Here is a 25,871-nt window from a genome sequence, read left to right as displayed (position 1 = left end):
TTGTTGTAGACGTTGATAGCCTAAATAAATTTAAGGCTGAGCTGGACAGGCATTTGGAACGAATGGAGGGGTGAAATGGGAGGGGTGTTTTTTTTTTTTTGGCTGTGCTTCATAAGCTTGCTTTTTTGCATCATATGCCTCTACTAATGCTAGATGATGCTTGTTTAGGGTTAAATTTGAAAGTGTCTGCAATTCTGCCTAGACACAATAGGAGGGAGTATATGATGAGAGCCTTATTAATTCATTTGGCCCTGGAAAATTGTGCAAGGCTCATGGGAGTAGAATTTTTCTGAGTGTATTCTGTACTTGTTAACAGGAGAGAATGCTTATACTGGGATGGGATACATACACAAGTAGAAAAGGTGCAAGAATATTTTGCTGATGCTATTGAGGCAGTGTTAGGTGGATTGGAAAACTGCTAGCTTGGGGGGGGGGTGATTCACTGACTAATAGATTAACAGTGGCTGCAGATAGAAGTGGAGGTTATTCTTGCACTGCTTCTCTTGGAATGAGCAGCATCCTTGGAAAGCAAGGTGCTGGGGATATCAAGGACTTCTTGGAGTCATTGTGGAAAAAGTAAATACATGAGCTATGTTAGGATAACTAAGAGTAAGTTGTATGCAACTGCTGAATGTTTTGGTGAGGGAAGCTATTCCTTTTACCCAGATTTCAAAATGGATGTCCTAAGGTGGCAAGTCATAATCTTTTGCCTGATATGGTAAAAATTGTGTTCACCCAGTTCCACATCTGGATGTGGATGCAAGTTTCACATTCCACAAAAATAAATATTACTGTTTTAATGCAGGAATTCAGAAAGTTGTTTTCAGTCCATATAGCAACCCTATTGACTGCATGCTTCAACGAATGTTCTATGGCAGTGTTTTCCAAACTTTTTTAGTCATGGAACACTTTTCATTTCACAACATATTCACGGAACACTTACAAAGCACAAGTTTAGTGGAGCCAAGGAACTGTTTGCTAATACTTTTTTACATATGATGCAGTGTGCATCAGGAGCATCTTTATTTCCAACACATGCAAAGCTGATATTCAAATAACAATTATTATACTTTCGTTTTGGTCTTTTATTAGTTGGTTCCTGTTTTTTCACTTCAGATTTTTGGGGAACAAAAGGCTGCGATTGTTCATTCTCACTTTGAAGTGTGACAATATTGTGTTCATTTTCATCGACCACAGTTGCACTACTAGAAGTACTTTGCTTCTCATTTTAAAGTTCCTTTTTTCAACCACCAATCCATGATCACATATTTTGAAATTTCTAAATACTAATTATTATCAAAAAAAAAAAAAAAAAAAAAAATTTATACAAGGAAGTGAGTTAAGTTATGATACTCTCCTTCAACCTGTGCACTCCAGGCATATGAATGGCATACTAGATCACCACATTGCTACTTTTTTGTAGGTGTCATTACCTCTACACATACTTCTCTATACAAAGCCTGCCAAAATAGTGTTCCGCAGTCTATTTGATTATTTGTCTTGCCAGTATATTAATAACTGAAAAAAAAAAAAGTTAATTATTATAATGATACAAAAGTGGTGTATGCTACAAATATGGAAAATTTATTTATTTTATTTTTTTAATTATTAATTACGATTTTTCGTGGAACACTTGTTCACATATAATGGAACACAGTTTGAGAAAGACTGTTCTATGGAATGTGTGTTCTGGAACTGGGGGAAATACTGAAATCTGGCACGAAGGCTTGTAGGTGTGCTCTTCTCCCCCCTTCCATTTACTAGAAGTCCAAATCTGAAGTTTAACTGAATTCTTCACATTAACATTACTGATGCAAGCTGTAATGTCAGCACATGTCCAAAATGATATGTTTACAGCTTTTATTAAGAAAATCTTACATTTTAATATGTGTAAATATATTTGCAACTCAAAAAACAAAACATCTGTATTAGCATTAAAATATCTAACTCAATATTTCTCAAACTAAAGTTACAATCATATTCTCACACTTTGCATTCATTTAGCTCCTTAGATTACATAAATAATGTCAGTCAGTATAAGAACAATTTTGATCCTTATAATATTAAAATCAGAAATTGTCAGTAGGCCAAAAATTCTAACTGAACACTGTACGAAACCTCTGAAATCTTCTTAAGACAACTTCTAATATTACACTGCTTTCTTTTAGCAGGAATTAGTGTTAGCAGTGGCACATCACACAAAAAATGAAGCTTATACAGTTAAAAAAAAAAAAAAAAAAAAACACTTCGCACATCACCTGTGCTTCCCCTACAATAGTTTGTCTAATTCTTACTTGAATTTATTCAAGCTATCCATTTCTACAATAACAACAGATGAAGGCAAACTTCTGCACATCTGTTCTGCAACTATCCTTCTTCGAATTCAAATTAGGCTCCCTCACGTGTTCAGTCTGAGAAGGAGGAAGAATGCCACCAGCAGAGCTTTAAACATTTCAGTCAGATAAAGTCATAGAAGCCTAGTTTCCTATTCTCTCAGGTTATCAATTCTCAAATGTAGAACCTTAAATTTAGCTGCATTAAAACTTGCCATTTCTCCAACCATCCATAAGCACGTTCAGAGTATTCTGAAAAATTACACCCTACCTAATGTGAATCACAAACAGGTTGTTGTGGAAATGCCTTAATCCATCATATTCATGTTTTTCAGGTGCGAATACATGTGCATAATTACGTTTTCAAAGTCATTTTAAAAAAATGTCATTATAACATATCTCTATTTATGAATTGTTCTGAAACCTTCCAGCAGATGCTGCCATCTTTTACTATTTCAAGGTAACCACTGACATAGTTTAAATACACTGAAAGGACAGAAATCATTGGATACCTGGTTCCTGGGAAACGTGACGCTGTCACCTCTCACTAGTGGATGAACCTACTGCTTACCAGGTATATAGGTTCACTGCATTCACATAGACGATAATTCGATGTTAGTATGGATAAATGTTGTGAGTTAACCGACTTTGAAAGAGGGATGATAGTGGGTGCCAGACACATGGGTCACTCTATTGTGGGATGTGGTACAGAAATTGCACTATCCCCATTCGACAGTATCAAGAGTGTATCAGGAATACGCCATTTCTGGAATAACTTCTCCTCGTGGACAGCGCTGTGGGCAGAGAAAGATAATGGATGAACGTGGCTGTCAACGTCTGTCTCACATTGTTTCAGCTAACAGGAGAGCGACAGTGGCATGCACACACACACACACACACACACACACACACACACACACACACACACACACACACACACACACACACACACACACACACACACACACACACACACACACAACGATCATTAGCCACAATAAGTTACGGGAGCCGCCAATCCACCAGAGTCTCATTGCTAACACCACGACACAGGACTAAGCCTCAGCTGGGTGAAAGAAAATCGGCACTGGACTTCAGATGATTGGAGATGGGGTCTCCTGGTCTGATAAGTCCCATTTCCAGTTATTTCGAGCAGATGGGAGGGTGAGAATTTGGTGGGAACTGTACGAAGCTATGCACCTATCATGTCAACAAGGAACTGTTCAGGCAGGTGGATGGTTGGTAATGGTCTGGGGTATGTTCAATTGGCACATATTGGGACCTCTGGTATGTCTAGACTCTGGAATCTCTGAACAGTCCAGGTTACGTGTACATTCTTGCAGACAGATCATCTACATCCCTTCATGGTCACGAGTCCACTGCCCTGTGAACCTACAGGGCAATGGACTCTTCTAGCAAAACAATGTGCCTCCTCACAGAGCTGTGGTGACTAGAACATGGTTCTAAGAGCATTCCGCAGATTTTACCATTGAATGACCTCCCCATTGATCGGACATGAACCCCATGGAGCATATTTGGGGTGCTGTGGAAAGGTCCGTTCGAACTTTGGATCCCTCATCACTCAGGAATGCGACGGAATTATGGACAGCGGTGTAACAAGCATGGATGGGAATGCTTTTTACCTGGGGAACGCTTTTGTAAACTACTGGACTCAATGCCTCTCTGTGCAACCACTCTTATCCGGGCAAAAGGTGGGCCTACCCATTACTAGGTAGGTATCCTATGATTTCTGTCCACTCAGTGCATATGGCACCACTAACATAGCTTTGAAATTGGAGGAAGGCACACCTCTATTAAAGGTGCAGTTATCAAGAAATCTATACCTTCAGTTATGTTTGTAAATAATAGCACTATTTAAATAGTTCACACCGAGTGTATATACAATTATATTTTACAATGGATATTTGGAAAGTTTGTGGAGTATGAAGGGTTTATTTGAGGAGTCTGGTAACATTACTTTTCAACACAGTCCCCTTTGGAGTCAATACATTTTTGTCACTGATGCCGCGACACATCGCATCTAGCTGTGAAGAAAGTTTTCTCTTGGGCCTCCAGGAATGCATCCACTGCAGGAATTAACATCACTGCCAGTGGAAAAATGGATGCGAGCTAGGTAATTTTCAAATTATAAAATAGGTGAAAGTCCAATGATGCTAGATTTTATGAATATGGGGATGGAAAGAGTTTAAAGCCACACTCATGCAGTGCAGCCAATGGCAATGACAGACTTGTGGTCAGGTGTGTTGTCCTGGTAGAAAAATACTGTTTTGCTGGGTTTTCCTCGGTGTTTGTCTTTGATGCTTTCATGCAAATGCTTCAAAGTCTATTTAATATGCCACTGTGATTGTCTGGCCTTTCTAAAAGTAACCCATTAGTGACACTCCATTAGCATCCCAAAAAAACATCAATGCCAGCAGATGGAATCGACATTACTTTCTTTGGAAGGAAGGAACAGCAGTTTTTCCAATGATTGGACTCTTTGGCTCAAAGTGATGGATGCATGTCTCATCCACAGTTACAAACTCTGCAAGGAAATTTTCTGGGGCTGCTTGAAATGATGCAAATGTTCGCTTAACAATTCTTGAGCATTTTTCATCTTTTATCAAAAATTTTGGAACTCATCATGCTGACACCTTTTTTACAGTGAGAACCACTGTTATTATATGGTACATACGTTCAGATGAGATGCCCAAGATGCTGGCAATGTAACAAACTACCATCATCACCAGATCATGCGGGCACCTCCGTAGCCAGGTGCAGCAGTGTGTAGCACACGCTTCTTGATTACACTGGGGTTCGAACCCATGATCACCAAATACGGAGGATGCAGAAAGGTCAGGAAATGACCACCGCATATCCCCTGAGCAATATGGCCTTAGTTGCTAATGTTCCTAAAAACCAAATAACAATAACAACATCCAGATCATGCACATCGTCAACAACTGTTGGAGTGATGGATGTTGAAATTCTTCTGCAGTATGGATCATCTTTGAAGAGGACAGCAGCTTTAAATTCTACTGTCCTCTTCATAACCATGGAAAAGAAAGGGGGTATCCTGCCCAATTGCTGTAACCATATCCTCATGAATTGCTTTTGGCACTGGTCCCCCCTTTCCATCAAATATTGGATGACTGCATGGTGATTCAATTTTGTCCATCTTTCATCATTCACACAATTTTGTTGACATCTGCAGGCCTTGTAATTAAAAAAAAAAAGAACATTATTGAAACTGCATGGAACTTGATGTGCTATACATTAAGTGAAGAAAATTTTAACACTGCAGCACTATTTTCATGGCTTTTTGAAACTTAACTCATTTCCTAGTTAAGAATTATTTATATTTTAAGCTTATTGTAATAGAAAGTTATGTATTTCTCTTATTTCTCAACTTTTCTTGACTAATACTTTAATTAATTAATAATTAATTAATAAATTAATAGAATCATGACTCAGACCAGAGCAGCAAAGCAAAAGGCTCAAGCTAATGGAAGCGCTGTAGCTCAGAGCAGAACTGAGGGGGGCAGTTGTCCTCTGACTCACAGCCTTATGAAATGCACTGTTTGCTTGATGTTTGCAGAGCAATCGGGTACGGGACATTATACTGCCAAGGGGGATGTCTTTGTGTGTGCGCGATGCAAGGAGTGTATCGATATCAGGCAACAACTCGGCGTTCTTGTGGGCCTATATGAGAGCATGAAGGACAGGGTGGATGCCCTCGAAGGAACTAAATTGAGGGGCCCATCAAGCTCTCAGCTGCCCACATCAACGCCAGAGCTTGCACTTGGGCATCACGTGACACAGAGACAACCCCCAAGGCAGAATGCGCTGGTCCCGAAGGAACTAGTAGTTCTTGGTGACTCTATTGTCAGGGAAACGGGGAACATGCTTTGTAAAAAAGATAGGTGGAACAGGACAGGGTATGTCTGCCAGGGGCAAAGGTTGATGACGTTGTAGAGCAAATATCATCTTTTAAGGGCACAAAAGGTGATATAGTTGTACACGTTGGCACTAATAATATTAAGAGTAGGAGATCGGCAGAATTACTTAACAAGTACAGGTCACTGTTGAACAAAAGCCGAGAATTAGGGTTGAATTTGAAAGTGTCTGCAATTCTGCCCAGACACGATAGGAGAGAGTATATGATGAGAGCCTTGTCGATCAATTCGGCCCTGGAAAGATTGTGCAAGGCTCAAGGGGTAGAATTTTTTTCAGCCTGGACTGTACTTGTTAACAGGAGAGATTGCTTCTACAGGGATGGGATACACTTAAATAGAAAGGGTGCAAGAACATTTGCTGATGCTATCGAGGCAGTGTTAGGTGGGTCGGAAAACTGCTAGCTTGGGGGGAGACAAAGACCAATAGATTGACAGTAGCCACTGGCAGAGGTGAAAGAGATTCTTGCACTGCTTCTATTAGAATGAGCAGAAGCCTGAAAAACAAGATGCATGGTATTTCAGAGACTGCTGGGAGCCATTGCGGTACAAGTAAACACATGGGTTGTATTAGGGTAGCTAAGAATAGAAACAGGTGCAGGTATACTTGCGCGTACACCAATGCTAGGAGTTTAGTAACTAAATTTGATGAATTTGAGGTATTGCTCAAAACATCAAAGGCAGATATTGTTGGGATATCAGAGACGTGGTGTCACACAGATATAAGGGATGCAGAACTGGAATTTGGGGAGTACAATGTCTACAAAAAGGATAGACAGGATAGGAAGGGGGGAGGGGTTATGCTATTAGTTAAGAAACACATAAAAACCAAGGAAGTGAAGCCAGTCGACATCGCTGGACAGTGCAGTGTTGAGTCAGTTTGGTGTGACATAAACATTGGGAGATCAAAATTGAGAGTAGGAGTGTGCTATAGGCCTAATGACTCTGATGAGTATAATAAGGAACTGTACAGGGAAATAGAGTGGGCCAGTAAATCAGAGAGTCTTATAATGGGAGATTTTAATTTCCCAGATATTGACTGGAATTTGGGGGCTGGTTACTCACACACTAGCAGGGCTTTTGTGGATTTATTGGATGATTGTTTTCTACATCAGCATGTTCGGGAGGCAACTAGAGGGAGTAATACTCTTGATTTGATTATCAGCAGTGATTCTTCATGCATTAAGAATCTGCAGATAAATGAACCACTAGGTGGCAGTGATCACAGTGTGCTGAAGTGGGAGTTACTGAAAGAGGTAACTACCATTAGGGGTAAAGGGAAGGGTTATTGCTTCCGTAAAGGCGACTACGATGGACTGAGACAGTATTTAAATTCTATACAGTGGGACCAACTGATGATGTTACCAACAGCAAATTCAAAATGGGAAGCATTCAAAGAACTTATCTTGGAAGCTACTAGGCTTTACATACCAACTAAGAAATATTGTTCAAGGTTTAGGCCAAAATGGATGTCAGATGAACTAATGAGGCATATGGCAGAGAAGAAAAATGCATGGGATACTTACAAATTAACACATGACACAGAAGCCTATGATAGATACAAGTTGATATGCAACCAAGTTACAAAGGAGGTTAGGCAGGCGAAGGCAGATTACGAGAAATCCTTGGCAAGGGATGCAAAGAAAAACAGCAAAGAGTTCTTTACTTATGTAAACTCTAGAAGGAAGGGGATGAATCAGATTGGTCCACTTGATATTGATGGGTCAACTGTTGATGATCCTGCTCAGGTAGCTAACAAACTAAATGAATATTTTGCATCGACATTCACACATGAGGAGTTATTCAGCAAGGGGAATGCCAGAGGTGTATTCAACTCTAGCAGTCAGCTACAGAATCTTGAAATAACTGGGAGTAAAGTGGAGGAGAAACTGTTGAAGATAAACACAAGAAAGGCACCCGGGGTGGATGGGATCTATCCAGTTATATTAAAGGAGGCAGCAAAGGAAGTAAGCAAACCCTTAGCCATAATTATGAGAGCTTCGTTGGACTCAGGGGAGGTACCCATAGACTGGAAATGTGCAAATGTGACCCCAATTCACAAAGGAGGATCAAAGGCTGACACAAGTAATTATAGACCTGTGAGCTTAACTTCTGTTCCAGGAAAATTAATGGAGGCACTGGTTAAAGAAGCACTGCAGGATCATTTAGACAAGACTTCAGTTATAGCTCAGACACAGCATGGTTTTGTTAAGGGGAAGTCTTGCCTGACCAACTTGATTGGATACTATGATGCAGTCACAAAAGAACTGGATGCAGGGAATAACTTTGATATTATATACTTGGATCTTAGAAAGGCTTTTGATACTGTTGCACATGGAAGACTGCTACACAAATTGGAGCAGTGTGACATTGGAGGCAAATTGCTGCTATGGATAAAGGGGTGGTTGAGGGGGAGAAGACAGAGAGTGGTAATCAATGGACACTGCTCATCGTGGACTAATGTTATTAGTGGAGTACCTCAGGGCTCAGTGTTGGGTCCATTATTGTTTTCTGTATTTATAAATGATATCGATGATGGTATATCAAGCTTAATGTCCAAGTTTGCAGATGATACAAAGGTTGGCAGGGTTGTCAAAGACACTACTGACACTATGCTGCTGCAACAGGATCTGGAAAGGTTGAGCAGATGGGCTGAGAGGTGGCAAATGAAGTTTAACATTGACAAATGTAAAGTACTACACATGGGAAACAGCAACCCCAGAGCAACGTATCAACTCTGTGGTACTACACTGACAGTGGTAGAGAATGAAAGGGACTTGGGGGTGATTGTGCATGCAGATATGAAGTTCTCTGAGAAGTGCAGATGGGCTGCAAGAGTAGCTCATGGAGTATTGTCAATGATATACAGGAATTTTTCCAGCAGGGATAAGGAGGTGATTATTCCCTTGTATAAGGCAATGGTCAGGCCACACCTTGAGTACTGTATACAGGTCTGGAGGCCTCATTTCAAGAAGGATGTAGAGCTGCTGGAACGAGTACAGAGAAGGGCAACAAGATTAGTGAATGGAACAAAGGGGTGCTCTTACGAAGAAAGGCTTAAGTTTTGCAAATTACAGTGTCTGGAGACTAGGCACCAGCGAGGTGATCTGATAGAGGTGTATAAAGCCTTGAATGGTTTGAGCATGCTCAATGCTGATGGGATTCTTACTCTAGCTCAGAAAAATCACCTGAGAGGGCATAAATTCAAATTCAGGAAAGACAGATGTAGGACAGACATGCGGAAATTTGCCTTTAGCCAGTGGGTGGTTGGTTGGTGGAACAGACTGCCATCCCTTGTGGTGGAGGTTGATAGCCTAAATAAGTTTAAGGCTCAGCTGGACAGGTATTTTGAACGAACAGAGGGGTGAAGTGAAAGTGGGTTTTTTTTTTTTTTTTTTAGGCTGATGCTGCATAAGCTTGCTTTCTTGCATGAAATGCCTCTACTAATGCTAATGCTAATGCTAATACAGTACTAAACTTTTATAAATTGAACATTTTGTTGCCGACTTTGACTTACTAACTTTAATAATGTATATGAATATAATGTAATATATTAATAATGTATATGAATAATTAGTGCATCAGGCAGCTAATATAGAAGTTTTTCTTAAATTTTTGATTTTTCTTGACTTAAATTTGCATATTAATTTATTTTATAGAAGTGCTTTATATTCCTAGTAACGATAATTAGTTTAATTTGAACTTAGATAGAGATTTTGCAGGTTATTACTTATTATCGGTAAGGGTATCTAATCCATGTGTTGGACAGTTTTTCAGCTCTCGCAAACACTAAGGCACCTCCGTAGCCAGGTGGGCAGGAGCAGCGTGCGTAGCACACGCTTCTTGATTAGACCGGGGTTCAAGCTCGTGACCACCAAATACGGAGGATGCGGAAAAGTCAAGGAATGACCACTGCATATCCCCGAAGCATTATGGCCTTAGTTGCTAATGATCCTAAAAACCAAATAACAAAACAACAAAAAAAAGCGAACACTAAGTTTTTTAATTATATGTAGCCGTTTTATTGACTAAATTGTTATATTAAATTATTTTCTATAAGTAGCTATTAGACCTAGTCAAGCTCCGAAATAGATAGCGTAAGGTTTAATGTAAAACTAGATAGCGAGTATAGTAGTATCAATTAATCAGTAAAATTTACTAATCTTATTAAATTTCTTTGTCAGTTAAATTGAACTTTTTTAACTAAATACATATAATGATTAGATTTTACAAACGTAACATTAAAAATTAATACATATAATTTGGCAGAGGTAAGAAAGTCATAACGTAACTCGGAGATAATACTTGATACTGAAATACATATATAGTGTTATAACTGCACTGGGATATAAGTTTAGGGTTATATTTTGTATTGAAATTTAATTTGAAATTGAATAGAAATCATGACTCAGACCAGAGCAGCAAAGCAAAATTCTCAAACTAATTGAAGTGCTGTGGCTCAGGGGAGAACTGAGGGGGCGGTTGTCCTCTGAATCACAGCCTTTTGAAATTTCATTGCTCCACAAACATCAAAGATGTTTGTGGAGCAATCAGGAACGGGACATGATATTGCCAAGTGTAATTTCTGTGTGTGTGTGTGTGTGTGTGTGTGTGTGTGTGTGTGTGTGTGTGTGTGTGTGTGTGTGTGTGTGTGTGTGTGTGTGTGTGTGTGTGTGTGATGTAAGGAGTGTGAGGAAATCAGGCACCCACTCAGCATTGTAATGAGCCTATATGAGAGCTTGAAGGATAGAGTGGATGCCCTTGAAGGATTCAAATTGAGGGGCCCATCAGGCTCTCAGCTGCTCACATCAATGCCAGAGCTTGGACTTGAACATCACGCAACACAGCGGCAACCCCCAAGGCAGAATGCACTGGTCCCAAAGGAACTAGTTGTTGTCAGTGGCTATTGTAAGGGAAACTGGAAACACACTATGCAAAGAGGATAGGTGGAACAGGACTAGGGTATGTCTGCCAGGGGCAAAGGTTGATGACGTTGTAGCTCAGACATCTTTTAAGGGCACAAAAGGTAATAATGTTGTACATGTTGGCACTAGTGATATTAAGAGTAGGAGACTGACGGGATCACTTAACAAGTACAGGGCAATGTTGAAAAAAAACCGTGAGTTAGGGTTGAATTTGAAAGTGACTGCAATTATGCCCAGACACAATTTGAGGGAGTATATGATGAAAGCCTTGTCAATCAATTCGGCCCTGGAGAGTGTGCAAGGCTCAAGGAGTAGAAATTTTCTCAGCCTGGTCTATGTTTTTAACAGCAGAGACTGCTTCTACAGGGATGGGATACACCTAAATAGAAAGGGTGCAAGAATATCTGCTGATGCTATCAAGGCAGAGTTAGGTGGGTCAGAAAACTGCAAGTTGGGAAGGCTACACGGACTAATAGATTAACAGTAGATATGCTGGCAGAGGTGAAAGTGATTCTTGCACTGCTTCTGTTGAAATGAGCAGCAGCCTGGAAACAAGGAAACAAGGTACAGGGGATTCAGGAAACTGCTGGGAGTCATTGGGAACAAGTAAATACATGGGCTGTGTTAGAGTAGCTAAGAACAGGAGCAGGTGCATTCATACTTGCCTGTACACCAATGCTAGGAGTTTGGTAAATAAATTTGATGAATTTGAGATGTTGGTCGAAACTTCAAAGGCAGGTATTGTTGGGATAACAGAGATGTGGTGTCACACAGATATAAGGAATGCAGAAATGAAATTTGGGAAGTACAAAATGTACAGGAAGGAGGGGTTATGCTATTGATTAAGAAGCACAAAATCCAAATATGTACAGCCAATTAACAGGGCTGAACAGTGAAGTGTCAAGTCAATTTGGTGTGACATAAGCATTGGGAAAGCAAAATTGAGAGTAGGAGTGTGTCATAGGCCTAATGACTCTGAGTATAAAAAACAACTGTACTGAGAAATAGAATGGACAGTAAATCACACAGTCTTATAATGCAGGATTTTAATTTATCAGATATTGACTGGAATTTGTAGGTTGGGCACTCGCATACTAGCAAGGTTTTGTGGTTTTTAATGGATGATTGTTTTCTACAGCAGCATGTTCGGGAAGCAACTAGAGGGAGTAATACTCTTGATCTGATTATCAGTAGTGATTCTCCATATATTAAGAATCTGCAGATAAAGGAACCACTAGGTGGCAGTGATCACAGTGTGCTGAAGTGGGATTTACTCAAACAGGTAACTACCATCAGGGGTAAAGGGAAACGTTTTTGCATTCGTAAAGGTGAGTAAGGTGGTTTGAGACGGTATTTAAATTCTATAAGGTGGGACCATCTGATGATGTTACAAATATTAAATTCAAAATAGGAAGCATTCAAAGAATTAATCTTGGAAGCTACTAGGTTCTTCATACCAAATAAAAGAAATATTGTTCAAGATTTAAGCCTAAATGTATGTCAGATGAAATAATTAGACATGTGGCAGAGAAGAAAAATACATTGGATACATATAAAATAACTGGTGACAAGGAAGCCTGATAGATATAAGCTGGTCTGTAACCAAGTCACAAAGGAGGTTAGGCAGGCAAAGGCAGATTACGAGAAATCTTTGGCAAAGGATGCAAAGGAAATCAGCAAAGAGTCTTTACTTATGTACACTCTAGAAAGAAGGGAATGAATCAGATTGGTCCACTTGATATCGATGGCTCAACTGTTGATGATCCTACTCTGCTTTCATTTTTTTTTTTTTTTTTTGTTATTTGGTTTTTAGGAGCATTAGAAACTAAGACCATATTGCTCTTGGAATATATGGTGGTCATTCAATGACCTTTCCGCATCCTCCATATTTGTTGGTCACGGGCTCGAACCCCGGTCTCATCAAGGAGCGTTTGCTACGCACTGCTGCTCCTGCCCACCTGGCTACGGAGGCACCGGGTCCTACTCTGCTAGCTAACAAACTAAATGAATATTTTGCATCTACATTCACACATGAGGAGCTATTCAGGGAAGGGAATGCCAGAGGTGTATAAACTCTGGCAGTAAGCTAGATAATCTTGTAATAACTGAGAGTAAAGTGGAGGAGAAATTGTTGAAGATAAACATAAGAAAGGCATCTGGGGTAGATGGAATATATCCAGTTATATTAAAGGAGACAGCAAAGGAATTAAGCAAACCCTTAGCCATAATTATGAGAGCTTCCTTGGACTCAGGGGAGCTACCCATTGACAGAAGATGCAAGTGTGACCACAATCCACAAAGGAGGATCAAAGGGCAAAACAGGTAATCACAGACCCGTTAGTTTAACTTCTGTTCCAGGGAAATTAATGGAGGCACTGGTTAAAAAATCATTGCAAGATCATCTAGACAAAACTTCAGTTATAGCTCAGACACAGAATGGGTTTGTTAAGGGGAAGTTTTGTGTGACTAATTTGATTGGATACTGCAATGTAGTCAGAAAGGAACTGGATGCAAAGAATATCTTTGATATCATATATTTGGATATTAGAAAGGCTTTTGATACCTGTTGCAAATGGAAGTCTGCTGCACAAATTTCAGCAGTGTGGCATTGGTGGCAAATTGCTGCTATGGATAAAGGGATGTTTAAGTGGGAGAATACAGAAAGTGGTAATCAATGGACACTGCTCTTCATGGAATAATGTTATTAGTGGAGTCCCCCAGGGTTCAGTGTTGGATCCATTGTTGTTTTCTGTATTTATTAATGATATTGATGATGGTATATCATGCGTAATGTCCAATTTGCAGACAATACGAAGTTCAGCAAATTTGGGTTGTTAATGACACCAATGACAGTATGCTGCTGCAACAGGATCTAGAAAAGTTGAGGAGGCGAGCTGAGAGGTGGCAACTGAAGTTTAACATTGACAAATGTTGAGTATTGCATATTGGAAGCAGTAACTCCAGAGTAGCGTTTCAACTTTGTGGTAATACACTGACAGTGTTAGAGAGTTAAAAGGACCTGGGGGTAATTGTGCAGGCATTCTTCAAGAGTAACTCATGGTGTGTTGTCAATGATAAACGGGAATTTTTCTAGCAGGGATAAGGAGGTGATTATCTCCTTGTATAAGGCAATGGTCAGGCCACACCTTGAGTACGGTATACAGCTCTGGATGCCTCATTTTAGGAAGGATGTACAGCTGCTGAAATGAGTACAGAGAAGGGCAGCAAGGTTAATGAATGGAACAAAGGGTTGCTCTTATGAAGAAAGGCTTACATTTTGCAAATGACAGTGTGTGGAGACCTGGCACCTGCAAACTGATCTGATTCAGGTGTATAAGGCCTTGAATTGGGCATGTTCAATGCTGATAGGATACTTCCTCTTGCTCAGAATAATCGTCTAAGAAGGCATAAATTCAAATTGAGAAAAGACAGTTGTAGGATAGATATGCGGAAGTTTTTTTTTAGCCATCGGTTGATTGCTGGAACAAACTTTCATCTATCGTTGTAGAAGTTGATAGCTTAAATAGATTCAAATCAGAACTAGAGAAACATTTGGAGCGAGTGGATGGATGAAATGAGAAGGGCGTGTTTTTTTTTTTGGCTGATGCTATATAATACTATGATTTTTTAGCGTTTCTCGCCAACCATTGAAATAAAAATGAAAACTGAAATCTTAAAAACTTTGTATTTAAATTTACAATAGATCAAAACAAGTATAATTATACAAATAAAATTATACTGATAATAAAATAATAAAATACTAAATTATAATAAAATAACTGAAATAAGTATAATTACATTTACAGTGGATATACAAATAAAATGATAAAATACTGAATTAAATACAATAAAATATACTAGATTAAAAGCGCTAAAATAACTGTAGCTTTCGAAGGCTTCTGCCTTCTTCCTCAACAGTACACTTCTTTTCTGCAGTGCCTCTTTAAATATCAGCAGGTTCACGGTGCATCTCACGTAAACGTGTACTGTTCCCATGATTGGAACCGGGAGCGCTCCAGGCAGAAACGTTCATCCTCTCCAAGGATTACCGCCTCAGAGAGGGGATGAATACGTGTACCCGTCTCTATTTATATTATTCTCAATAGAACTAATTTGTAGGCTCTCGAGCCACTTGCGGTCCCAAAAACTGATGCTATATAAGTTTGTTTTCTTGTATCACATGCCTTTACTAATTCTAATATAGTTATCCATATGTGAAATATGATGTCACCAAATATAAATTTATGAATATTTCTAAGTTGCAAATAGTTGTACCTTAGCTTGTACTATTTTTTTTTCAGCATTTTCTTTTCAATTGTTTTTTCTTCTTCTTCCTCTTAGCTGAGGTTGAGCTTCTGTTCTCTTCTCCATATTTTGTACAAAGATTTTTATATTTATATAAATGCTGGTGCCCTTGTTGGCCTGCCAGTACCCACTGGTATAGAACTTCTTCCACTGAGTGAGATTTTGCTCATTAGGGTACACAATAATTGCTGTACCTAAGGTCCTCACAATTCATGCTCAGTTGTGTCCTACCTCCTAGAGGTGTAGATCAGCACTGGGCAGCCAGGTGATCACCTTCCTGGTAGCAAAGTAGCCAGAAACAACAGCACTCAGACTTCCTAAATTTTTTTTTTTTTTTTTATGAGAACCCCAAACACGAGAGGTATTATAACCTATAGTACTTAGTACCATGCTTGGGTTGGAGGTTGAGAAGACGAAAGAAGATATTTGTTGATATTGGACTTGAACTTCTGTAGATTGTAATTTTCAGGAAATACGTATGAAGGAAGGTTGTTCCAGAAAACGGCAGTTGAATGAATAAATGAGGAAGATGAAAAGGTTCTGTGGGTTTGAAGTTGGACAGTAAATGGATGTTGGCTGGTGGCGGCACGTGTTCGGACTGTTTTGAAAGAGAGAGCGGGAATTATAGAAGCCAATTCAGAAGAACAGTGCCCATGGAAGTATCTGTAGAAGAGGCATGCAGCAGAAACAGTGCGTCTATGAGAAAGCGAGTGGAGAGACTCTGTTAGAGATGAATCATTAATTAACCTAACTGCCCTCTTCTGAATGGAATCAAGAAGCCTGAGAGAGGTTTTGGGGGCACCACCCCAGATGTGGGAACAATATTCCATGGCAGGGCGGATTTGCGATTTATACAGAGTGAGCAGCTGTTTGGGAGAAAAGTAACGCCGAGAGCGAAAGAGAAAACCAAGTTTTTTAGATGCAGAGGAAGCAATATTTGTAATGTGCTTGTGCCAAGAGAGATTAGAAGTCAGGGTAATCCCCAAAAGAGATATATCATTTTGCCTAGAAATCGGAGTGTCACTAAAGATAAGCATAGGAGCAGAAGAATCCTTTTTGCGAGATATAAGACAAGATTGAGTTTTAGAAGGGTTGAAATCAACTAAGTTGTCTTTGCCCCACTGGAGAATTACCTGAAGATCGGCATTTAAGGAATTGGCAGCAGATTTTCGAGAACTTGAAGCTGATTGAGCTGGACAAGGTTTCTCAAAATGGAAAGTTGAATGCAATGTGCTATCATCGGCAAAACTATGGATAGGATTTCCAGTCAATGGAAGAAGGTCATTGATATACAAGAGGAAAAGAGTGGGGGAAAGAACTGAACCTTGGGGGACACCGGCATTAGTGGAGAAGTTAGAAGACAGAGAGCCATCTACCATCACCCTCAGTGAGCGATCAGAGAGAAAACTGGATAACCAATTACTAAAAACAGTTGGCAAACCATAAGATGGAAGCTTGTTTAGAAGACCTTTATGCCAAACACGATCAAAAGCCTTTGAGATGTCAAGAGCAACTACTTGTGTTTCACCGAACCTTTCCATTGAATTAGTCCATAAATGGGTAACATAAGCCAGAATATCACCAGTGGATCGACACTGACGGAATCCATACTGGCGATCGTTGATCAGACGGAAGGTTTCTAGGTAGTTTAAGAGTTGGCGGTTAATTGATTTCTCCATTACTTTAGAAAGAGTAGAAGTAATTGCAATGGGATGATAATTGGATGGGAGGGATTTGTCACCCTTTTTAGGAACTGGCTGGATATGAGCAAATTTCCAAGCAGAAGGAAAAACACCTTTGGAATAAGAAAGTGAAAAAAGGCGGCAAAGAATAGGAGTAAGTTCAGGAGCACAGGTTTTGAGAATAAGTGGAGAAATACCATCAGGACCTGGAGCTTTCTTAGCATCAAGATTCATCAAAATCCTTCTGATATCCTTTTGACGGAAGACCACAGGAGGCATTGAATGGAGCGTGTTAGGAATGGTGGGAGGTGTTTTACCAAGATCATTAATACATGAGCTCGAAGAAAAATGGGATGCTAGCAGGTCAGCTTTATCCTTGGCTGAAGTGACAACAGAACCATCTGGTTTGGACAGAGGTGGGAGCAGAGATGGGCAAAAGTTGCGGCCAATAGCTTTGGCAAGAGACCAGAATGCTCGGCTACCATTAGGGCAAGAAGCAAGTTTTCTGTTCTTAGCCTGTTCAAACTCTAGTTTGGACTGATTAATAACTGCTTTACAATTGTTGCGAGCTTTGGTGTAGGCAGAAAATGAAACCGAAGAATTAGAAACAAGCCAATTACGATATGCAACGTTCTTCTCTTGGACAGCCCTAGCACATTTATTGGAAAACCAAGGTTTAGATAAAGGACGAGATTTTAAAGTGGAGTGTGGGATAAAGGATTCCATTCCTGCAAGAATAATTTCACTGACACGATCTGAGCAAACGTTGACATCAGAAGTTTTGAAACAGTAATCAGACCAAGGAAAAGAAGAAAAGAAGTCTCGCAGGTCATCCCATTTTGCATTCTTGTAATGCCAAACAATACGAGGTTGGGAATAGCCATGAGATAAAGGTTCCATTGGAGAAGAGACAATCACCAAGTTGTGATCTGAAGTGCCTAAAGGACCTCTCACTTCAACCTTGTACTTAGAAGGGTTGTTTGTGAGAAAAAGATCAAGCGTATTGGCTGTATGATTAGGATTGTCCGGTATTCTTGTAGGTAAATGAACAATCTGTGCTAGGTCATTAGTAATTGCAAAAGCCTCAGCATCTCGACCTGCTGGGTCGGTGTGACTAGAAAACGGAAGCCAGCTGGAGTTGTGAACGTTAAAATCACCAAGGAAAATTACCTCACTGTTAGGAAAGTTGGACTGGAGAAAGTCAAGTTGCAAAGAGAGGAAGTCAAAGAGCTCCAAGTGATTAGTGGAGTTGGGAGAACGGTAGAGACAACAGATGAATTTTACACAATGAGGTAGAGAGATTTTAAGCCAGAGAAGATCAAAGAGAGGAGATTCCAAATTGCCAAGTCTCTGACAGGGAATATCAGAACGGACATATGCACAAGTACCACCTTTGAGGCGAAAGGAATCATACAGCAAATAATTTGGACATCTGAGATGAGCAGTAGTTGAATCAACTGATAACTGAGATTCAGTCAGAAAAAGTACATGGGGTTTGGAAGACTGCAAGTGGAAATGGACATCGTTGAGATTAGAATTGAGACCACGTATATTTGTGAAATGAATTAGGAAGTCCTTGGGAGGTTTAGATCTTTTCGCAGATAAGCTTGCTCTATTATTTTGACAATTCATGGTGTATTCAATAGTAAGAAAAAGTGGGTGGGACATGCTGTATGAAGTAATGAAATTTTTGGATATGGCGTACATGTGGTAAGAATATACCCAGATCCTTGACATAACGTGGCCTCGACAATGCTCCACGCATACACACTACTCGGACTCCCTCCAGTCACTATCTGGCAGAGTAGAGGTAGCAAGATTATACACTAGCTGATCCGGAAGCTTCTTAGAGAGTTACCAATAGGTTCAGTCCGGTGTACTAACTAGCGGCCGGCCTGCGAACACCGTTTTAGAGCTGTACCCTCGAAATGTAAGGAATATTGGATCTCGCCACGACATTCATCATAACCTCAAAAATCATCAATCATACTGCATGATGGAAGAGATAGGGAAAGGTTGGCCGGAACTTAGCTCTAGAGACTAAACATGGGTTACACCACTTCAAGCCTCCAATAAGCAAAGTGGTGGTATTTCACCGGTTGATGAGAGTCATCTACCACCTAGTACTGCCTGGTAACATAGAGGGGCGGCGTTCCTCCATGTGGTGTGGGCGCCACACCTCGACCCCTGCTTACGTTGGTTCACACCTGGGTGGTCACCCACCATGTACTTGTGCATGAAGGTTATACCCAGGATTACTAACAGTCCCACCATCGTGAAGGTGCAAGCAGAGGATTTGGCTGTCATAGACCGTCCGGACTTCGCCGAAATTGGGTCCGCTTTGACTTTAGTGTCACCCGAATATCAGTTCCATCAGCGTTTTAGACTCCCAGGTAGCAAGAACAGCTTGTCTGGCATATCTGAGAGAATGTCTGTGACAACCTCAAGGACCAAATATACCATTACACACATTTCTGGCCTTTTGCAGAGTTCTGTATTCATCACAGCATACAGAGGCAGAGAGGAACTAACATTCTGGTGTAGTTATACTATATAGCCATAATTATGAGAGCTTCCTTCGACTCAGAGGAGGTACCCATGCACTGGAGATGTGCAAATGTGACCCCAATTCACAAAGGAGGATCAAAGGGCGACACAAGTAATTATAGACCTGTTAGTTTAACTTTTGTTCCAGGAAAATTAATGGAGGCACTGGTTAAAGAAGCAGTGCAGGATCATCTAGACAAGACTTCAGTTATAGCTCGGACACAGCATGGTTTTGTTAATCGAAAGTCTTGCCTTACCAATTTGATTGGATACTATGATTTGGTCGCAAAGAAACTGGATGCAGGGAATAACTTTGATATTATATACTTGGATCTTAGAAAGGCTTTTGATACTGTTGCACATGGAAGATTGCTGCACAAATTGGAGCAGTGTGGCATTGGAGGCAAATTGCTGATATGGATAAAGGGATGGTTGAATGGGAGAAGAGAGAGAGTGGTAATCAATGGACACTGCTCTTCATGGACTAATGTTATTAGTGGAGTCCCTCAGGGTTCAGTGTTGGGTCCATTGTTTTCTGTATTAATAAATGATACTGATGATGGTATCTCAGGCTTAATTTCCAAGTTTGCAGACAATACGAAGGTTGGCAGGGTTGTTAAGGACACTAATGTGCCAATTCTGTGGTACTACACTGACAGTGGTAAAGAATGAAAAGGACCTGCGGGTAATTGTGCAGGCAGATATAAAGTTTTCTGAGCAGTACAGACAGACTGCAAGAGTAGCTCATGGTGACTTGTCAATGATATACATTAATTTTTCTAGCAGGGATAAGGAGGTGATTATCCCCTTGCATAAGGCAATGACTCAGGTCACACCTTGAATACTGTATACAGGTCTGGAGGCCTCATTTTAAGAAGGATGTAGAGCTGTTGAAACGAGTACAGATAAGGGCAACAAGATTAGTGAATGGAACAAAGGGTTGCTCTTACGAAGAAAGGCTAAAGTTTTGGAAATTACAGTGTCTGGAGACTAGGCACCTGCGAGGTGATCTGATTGAGGTGTATAAAGCCTTGAATGGTTTGAGCATGCTCAATGCTGATGGGATTCTTCCACATAATCAGAATAATCATCTGAGAGGGCATAAATTCAAATTGAGGAAAGACAGTTGTAGGATAGATGTGCAGAAGTTTGCCTTTACCCTGTAGGTAGTTGACTAGTGGAATAGACTTCCATCCTTTATTGTGGAAGTTGATAGGCTAAATAAATTTAACGCTGAGCTTGACAGATATTTGAAATGAACGGAGGCGTGAAATGGGAGCAGTTTTTTTTTTTTTTTTTTTTGGGCTGATGCTGCATAAGCTTGCTTTCTTGCATCATATGCCTCTACTAATGCTGTATATGACAACATGTCCAACTCTGGGTTTACAAATGCTTAAATTCTCAAATCCAGATCACAAAGTGGAATCAAATCAAAAAATTTCAAGAAACTTATATTAGTCCACACACATTCAGAATACTTTAGCACATTAGTTGAGGCATAGGATGCAAGAAAGCAAGCTTATATAGCATCAGCCAAAAAAAAAAAAAAAAAAAAAACTTCCCATTTCACCCACCCCTCCAGTCACTCCAAATGTTTGTCTAGTTTAGCTTTAAATTTATTTAAGCTATCAACTCTTATAACAACAGATGGAAGTCTGTTCCAGCAATCAACCACCTGCTGGCTAAAGGCAAACTTCCGTATATCTATTCTACAACTGACTTTCCTCAATCTGAATCTATGACCCCTCAGGTGGTCATAGATTCAGGAACCAGGTGGATAGGTGGAATAGGACCAGGGTATGTCTGCCAGGGGCAAAGGTTGATGACGTTGTAGAGCGGATATCATCTTTTAAGGGCACAAAAGGTGATATAGTTGTACACGTTGGCACTAATGATATTAAGAGTAGGAGACCGGCGGAATTACTTAGCAAGTACAGGTCACTGTTGAAAAAAAGCCGTGAATTAGGGTTGAACTTGAAAGTGTCTGCAATTCTGCCCAGACACGATAGGAGGGAGTATATGATGAGAGCCTTGTCGGTCAATTCGGCCCTGGAGGGATTGTGCAAGGCTCAAGGGGTAGAATTTTTTTCAGCCTGGACTGTACTTGTTAACAGAAGAGATTGCTTCTACAGGGATGGGATACACTTAAATAGAAAGGGTGCAAGAATTTTTGCTGATGCTGTCGAGGCAGTGTTAGGTGGGTCGGAAAACTGCTAGTTGGGGGGGATACAAGGACTAATAGATTAACAGTAGCCAGTGGCAGAGGTGGAAGTGATTCTCGCACTGCTTCTATTGAAATGAGCAGAAGTCTGAAAAACAGGATGCAGGATATTTCAGAGACTGCTGGTAGTCATTGCGGTACAAGTAAACACATGGGTTGTGTTAGGGTAGCTAAGAATAGAAACAGGTGCATGTATACCTGCGTGTACACCAATGCTAGGAGTTTGGTAAATAAATTTGATGAATTTGAGGTATTGCTCAAAACATCAAAGGCAGATATTGTTGGGATATCAGAGACGTGGTGTCACACAGATATAAGTAATGCGGAACTGGAATTTGGGGAATACAATGTGTATAGAAAGGATAGACAGGACAGGAGGGGAGGAGGGGTCATGCTATTAATTAAGAAACACATAAAGTCCAAGGAAGTGAAGCCAGTCGACATCGATGGACAGGGCAGCGTCGAGTCAGTTTGGTGTGACATAAGCATAGGGAAATCAAAATTGAGAGTAGGAGTGTGCTATAGGCCTAATGACTCTGATGAGTATAATAAGATATTGTACAGGGAAATAGAGTGGGCCAGTAAATCAGAGAGTCTTATAATGGGGGATTTTAATTTCCCAGATATTGACTGGAATTTGTGGGTTGGTCACTCGCACACTAGCAAGGCTTTTGTGGATTTATTGGATGATTGTTTTCTACATCAGCATGTTCGTGAGGCAACAAGAGGGAGCAATACTCTTGATCTGATTATCAGTAGTGATTCTTCATGCATTAAGAACCTGCAGATAAATGAACTACTAGGTGGCAGTGATCACAGTGTGTTGAAGTGGGATTTACTCAAGGAGGTAACTACCATCAGAGGTAAAGGGAAGGGTTTTTGTTTTCGTAAAGGCGACTATGATGGTCTGAGACAGTATTTAAATTCTATACAGTGGGACCAACTGATGATGTTACCAACAGCAAACTCAAAATGGGAAGCATTCAAGGAACTAATCTTGGAGGCTACCAGGCTTTACATACCAACTAAGAAATATTGTTCAAGGTTTAGGCCTAAATGGTTGTCAGATGAACTAATGAGACATGTGGCAGAGAAGAAAAATGCATGGGATACATACAAATTAATGGGTGACATGGAAGCCTATGATAGATATAAGTTGGTCTGTAACCAAGTCACAAAGGAGATTAGGCAGGCAAAGGCAGACTATGAAAAATCCTTGGCAAAGGATGCAAAGAAAAACAGAAAAGAGTTCTTTACATACTTGAACTCGAAAAGGAAAGGGATGAATCAGATTGGTCCACTGGATATTGATGGTTCAACAGTTGAGGATCCTGCTCAGGTGGCTAACAATCTAAACGAGTATTTTGCATCTACATTCACGCATGAGGAGTTATTCAGGAAGGAGAATGATGTAGGTAAAGTAAACATTGGCAGTGAGCTGGATGATTTTGTAATAACTGAGAGGAAAGTGGAGGAGAGATTGTTGAGGTTAAACATAAAAAAGGCACCTGGGGTGGATGGGATCTATCCAGTTATATTAAAGGAGGCAGCAAAGGAAGTAAGCAAACCCTTATCCATAATTATGAGAGCTTCCTTGGACTCAGGGGAGGTACCTATGGACTGGAGATGTGCAAATGTGACCCCAATTCACAAAGGAGGTTCAAAGGCTGACACAAGTAATTATAGACCTGTTAGTTTAACTTCTGTTCCAGGTAAATTAATGGAGGCACTGGTTAAAGAAGCACTGCAGGATCATCTAGACAAGAATTCAGTTATAGCTCAGACGCAGCATGGTTTTGTTAAGGGCAGGTCTTGCCTGACCAATTTGATTGGATACTATGATGTAGTCACAAAAGAACTGGATGCAGGGAATAACTTTGATATTATATATTTGGATCTTAGAAAGGCTTTTGATACTGTTGCACATGGAAGACTGCTGCACAAATTGGAGCAGTGTGGCATTGGAGGCAAATTGCTGCTATGGATAAGGGGATGGTTGAGTGGCAGAAGACAGAGAGTGGTAATCAATGGACACTGCTCAACGTGGACTAATGTTATTAGTGGAGTTCCTCAAGGTTCAGTGTTGGGTCCGTTGTTGTTTTCGGTGTTTATGAATGATATTGATGATGGGATATCAAGTTTAATGTCCAAGTTTGCAGATGATACAAAGGTTGGCAGGGTCGTTAAGGACAATACTGACGCTATGCTGCTGCAACAGGATCTGGACAGGTTGAACAGATGGGCTGAGAGGTGGCAAATGAGGTTTAACATCGACAAATGTAAAGTGCTGCATATGGGAAACAGTAACCCCAGATCAACGTATCAACTCTGCGGTACTACACTGACAGTGGTGGAGAATGAAAAGGACCTGGGGGTAATTGTGCAGGCAGATATGAAGTTCTCTGAGCAGTGCAGACGAGCTGCAAGAGTAGCTCATGGTGTCTTGTCAATGATAAAGAGGAATTTTTCTAGCAGGGATAAGGAGGTGATTATTCCCTTGTATAAGGCAATGGTAAGGCCACATCTTGAGTACTGTATACAGGTCTGGAGGCCTCATTTCAAGAAGGATGTAGAGCTGCTGGAACGGGTACAGAGAAGGGCAACAAGATTAGTAAATGGAACAAAGGGTTGCTCTTACGAAGAAAGGCTTAAGTTTTGCAAATTACAGAGTCTGGAGACTAGGCACCGGCGAGGTGATCTGATAGAGGTGTATAAGGCTTTGAATGGTTTGAGCATGCTCAATGCCAATGGGATTCTTCATCTTTCTCAGAATAATCACCTCAGAGGGCATAAATTCAAATTGAGGAAGGACGGATGTCGGATAGATGTGCGGAAATTTGCCTTTGGCCAGCGGGTGGTTGGTTGGTGGAACCGACTTCCATCACTGGTTGTTGAAGTTGATAGCCTAAACAAATTTAAAGCTCAACTGGACAGGTATTTCGAACGAACGGAGGGGTGAAATGGGAGTGGGTTTTTTTTTTTTTTTTTTTTGTTTTTTTTTGGCTGATGCTGAATAAGCTTGCTTTCTTGCATCATATGCCTCTGCTAATGCTAATGCTAATGCTAACCAGAAGTATCCCATCAGCATTGAGCCTGCTCAAACCATTCAATGTCTTATACACTTCAATCAGATCACCTACTTCTCGAAAGTTAAATATTGCATTATACATATAATGGGTTAATTTTTCTGTTTATATCAATTGGTAACCAGTGGTCCCAGATTTTAATACATCTGATATATCATTAAAATTGATTGTTTAGTGGTTGAGTAATATTGTTTATAATTTTTAATCTGAAAAAAAAAATCCACCAAATTTACCTATAGAGTTCTTATATATCGTTTGCAATAATGACCTGAAGAAAGGTTCATAGGTTAACTTAATACCACATTGTAAAAGTCTGTCAAAATGCAAACAAAGTGATGGTGGTGAGAACTGCTTTAATAATTCTGCAGCTTCTTCTTCATACATAAGACTCCTGATCAGAGTTTGGATCATATCTTTCTGAAGCTTGAAGAATATAATTTTCGAAACTCCCAGTTGTTCAAGAATAGTAATAAGCTGACGGTTAAGAAACACTGAACCTGCAAAAAAAAAAAAAAAACACACTTGTTGCAGAGTATTAAAAACAGTAAAAATTCATATCACAAAGTCTTCTTCATTTAAAAAAAAATTAATTACTTTTATGAAAATGTTTCTCCCTCCCCCCCACCAAATTGAATAAGAATTACTCAAAATCCAAACAGCTTTTTTATGCGAAAACATCTTTGGCAGCACGTACCATTTTGAACTTATGTAAAACCAATTTTGGACTGATGTAAAACCAATCTGTCATGATTTTATGACACTTCATTCCCATGTTCCAAAATTGTAACAGAATAGGGAATTCTAATGGGACGAAAGAAA

At 40.1% G+C, this 25,871-nt stretch overlaps 1 protein-coding gene across 1 annotated transcript in view; it reads right to left on the bottom strand.

Annotated features, from left to right (window-relative positions):
* The window catches only part of LOC150080015 (uncharacterized), a 244,699-nt gene that overhangs the window by 123,560 nt on the left and 95,268 nt on the right, over positions 1-25,871 (bottom strand). Inside the window, exon 4 of the mRNA XM_090383382.1 lies at positions 25,286-25,549. Coding sequence (XP_090239508.1) covers positions 25,286-25,549 — 264 coding nt within the window. The remainder of the gene's footprint in view (positions 1-25,285; positions 25,550-25,871) is intronic.

The sequence above is a fragment of the Mastigoproctus giganteus genome, chromosome 10 (assembly GCF_048544385.1).
Source record: "Mastigoproctus giganteus isolate SK-2022 chromosome 10, ASM4854438v1, whole genome shotgun sequence".
In the NCBI taxonomy this organism is placed as follows: Eukaryota; Metazoa; Arthropoda; class Arachnida; order Uropygi; family Thelyphonidae; genus Mastigoproctus; species Mastigoproctus giganteus.
Note: the sequence above shows the minus strand (reverse complement) of the source record. Positions and strands in the feature narration are given on the sequence as shown.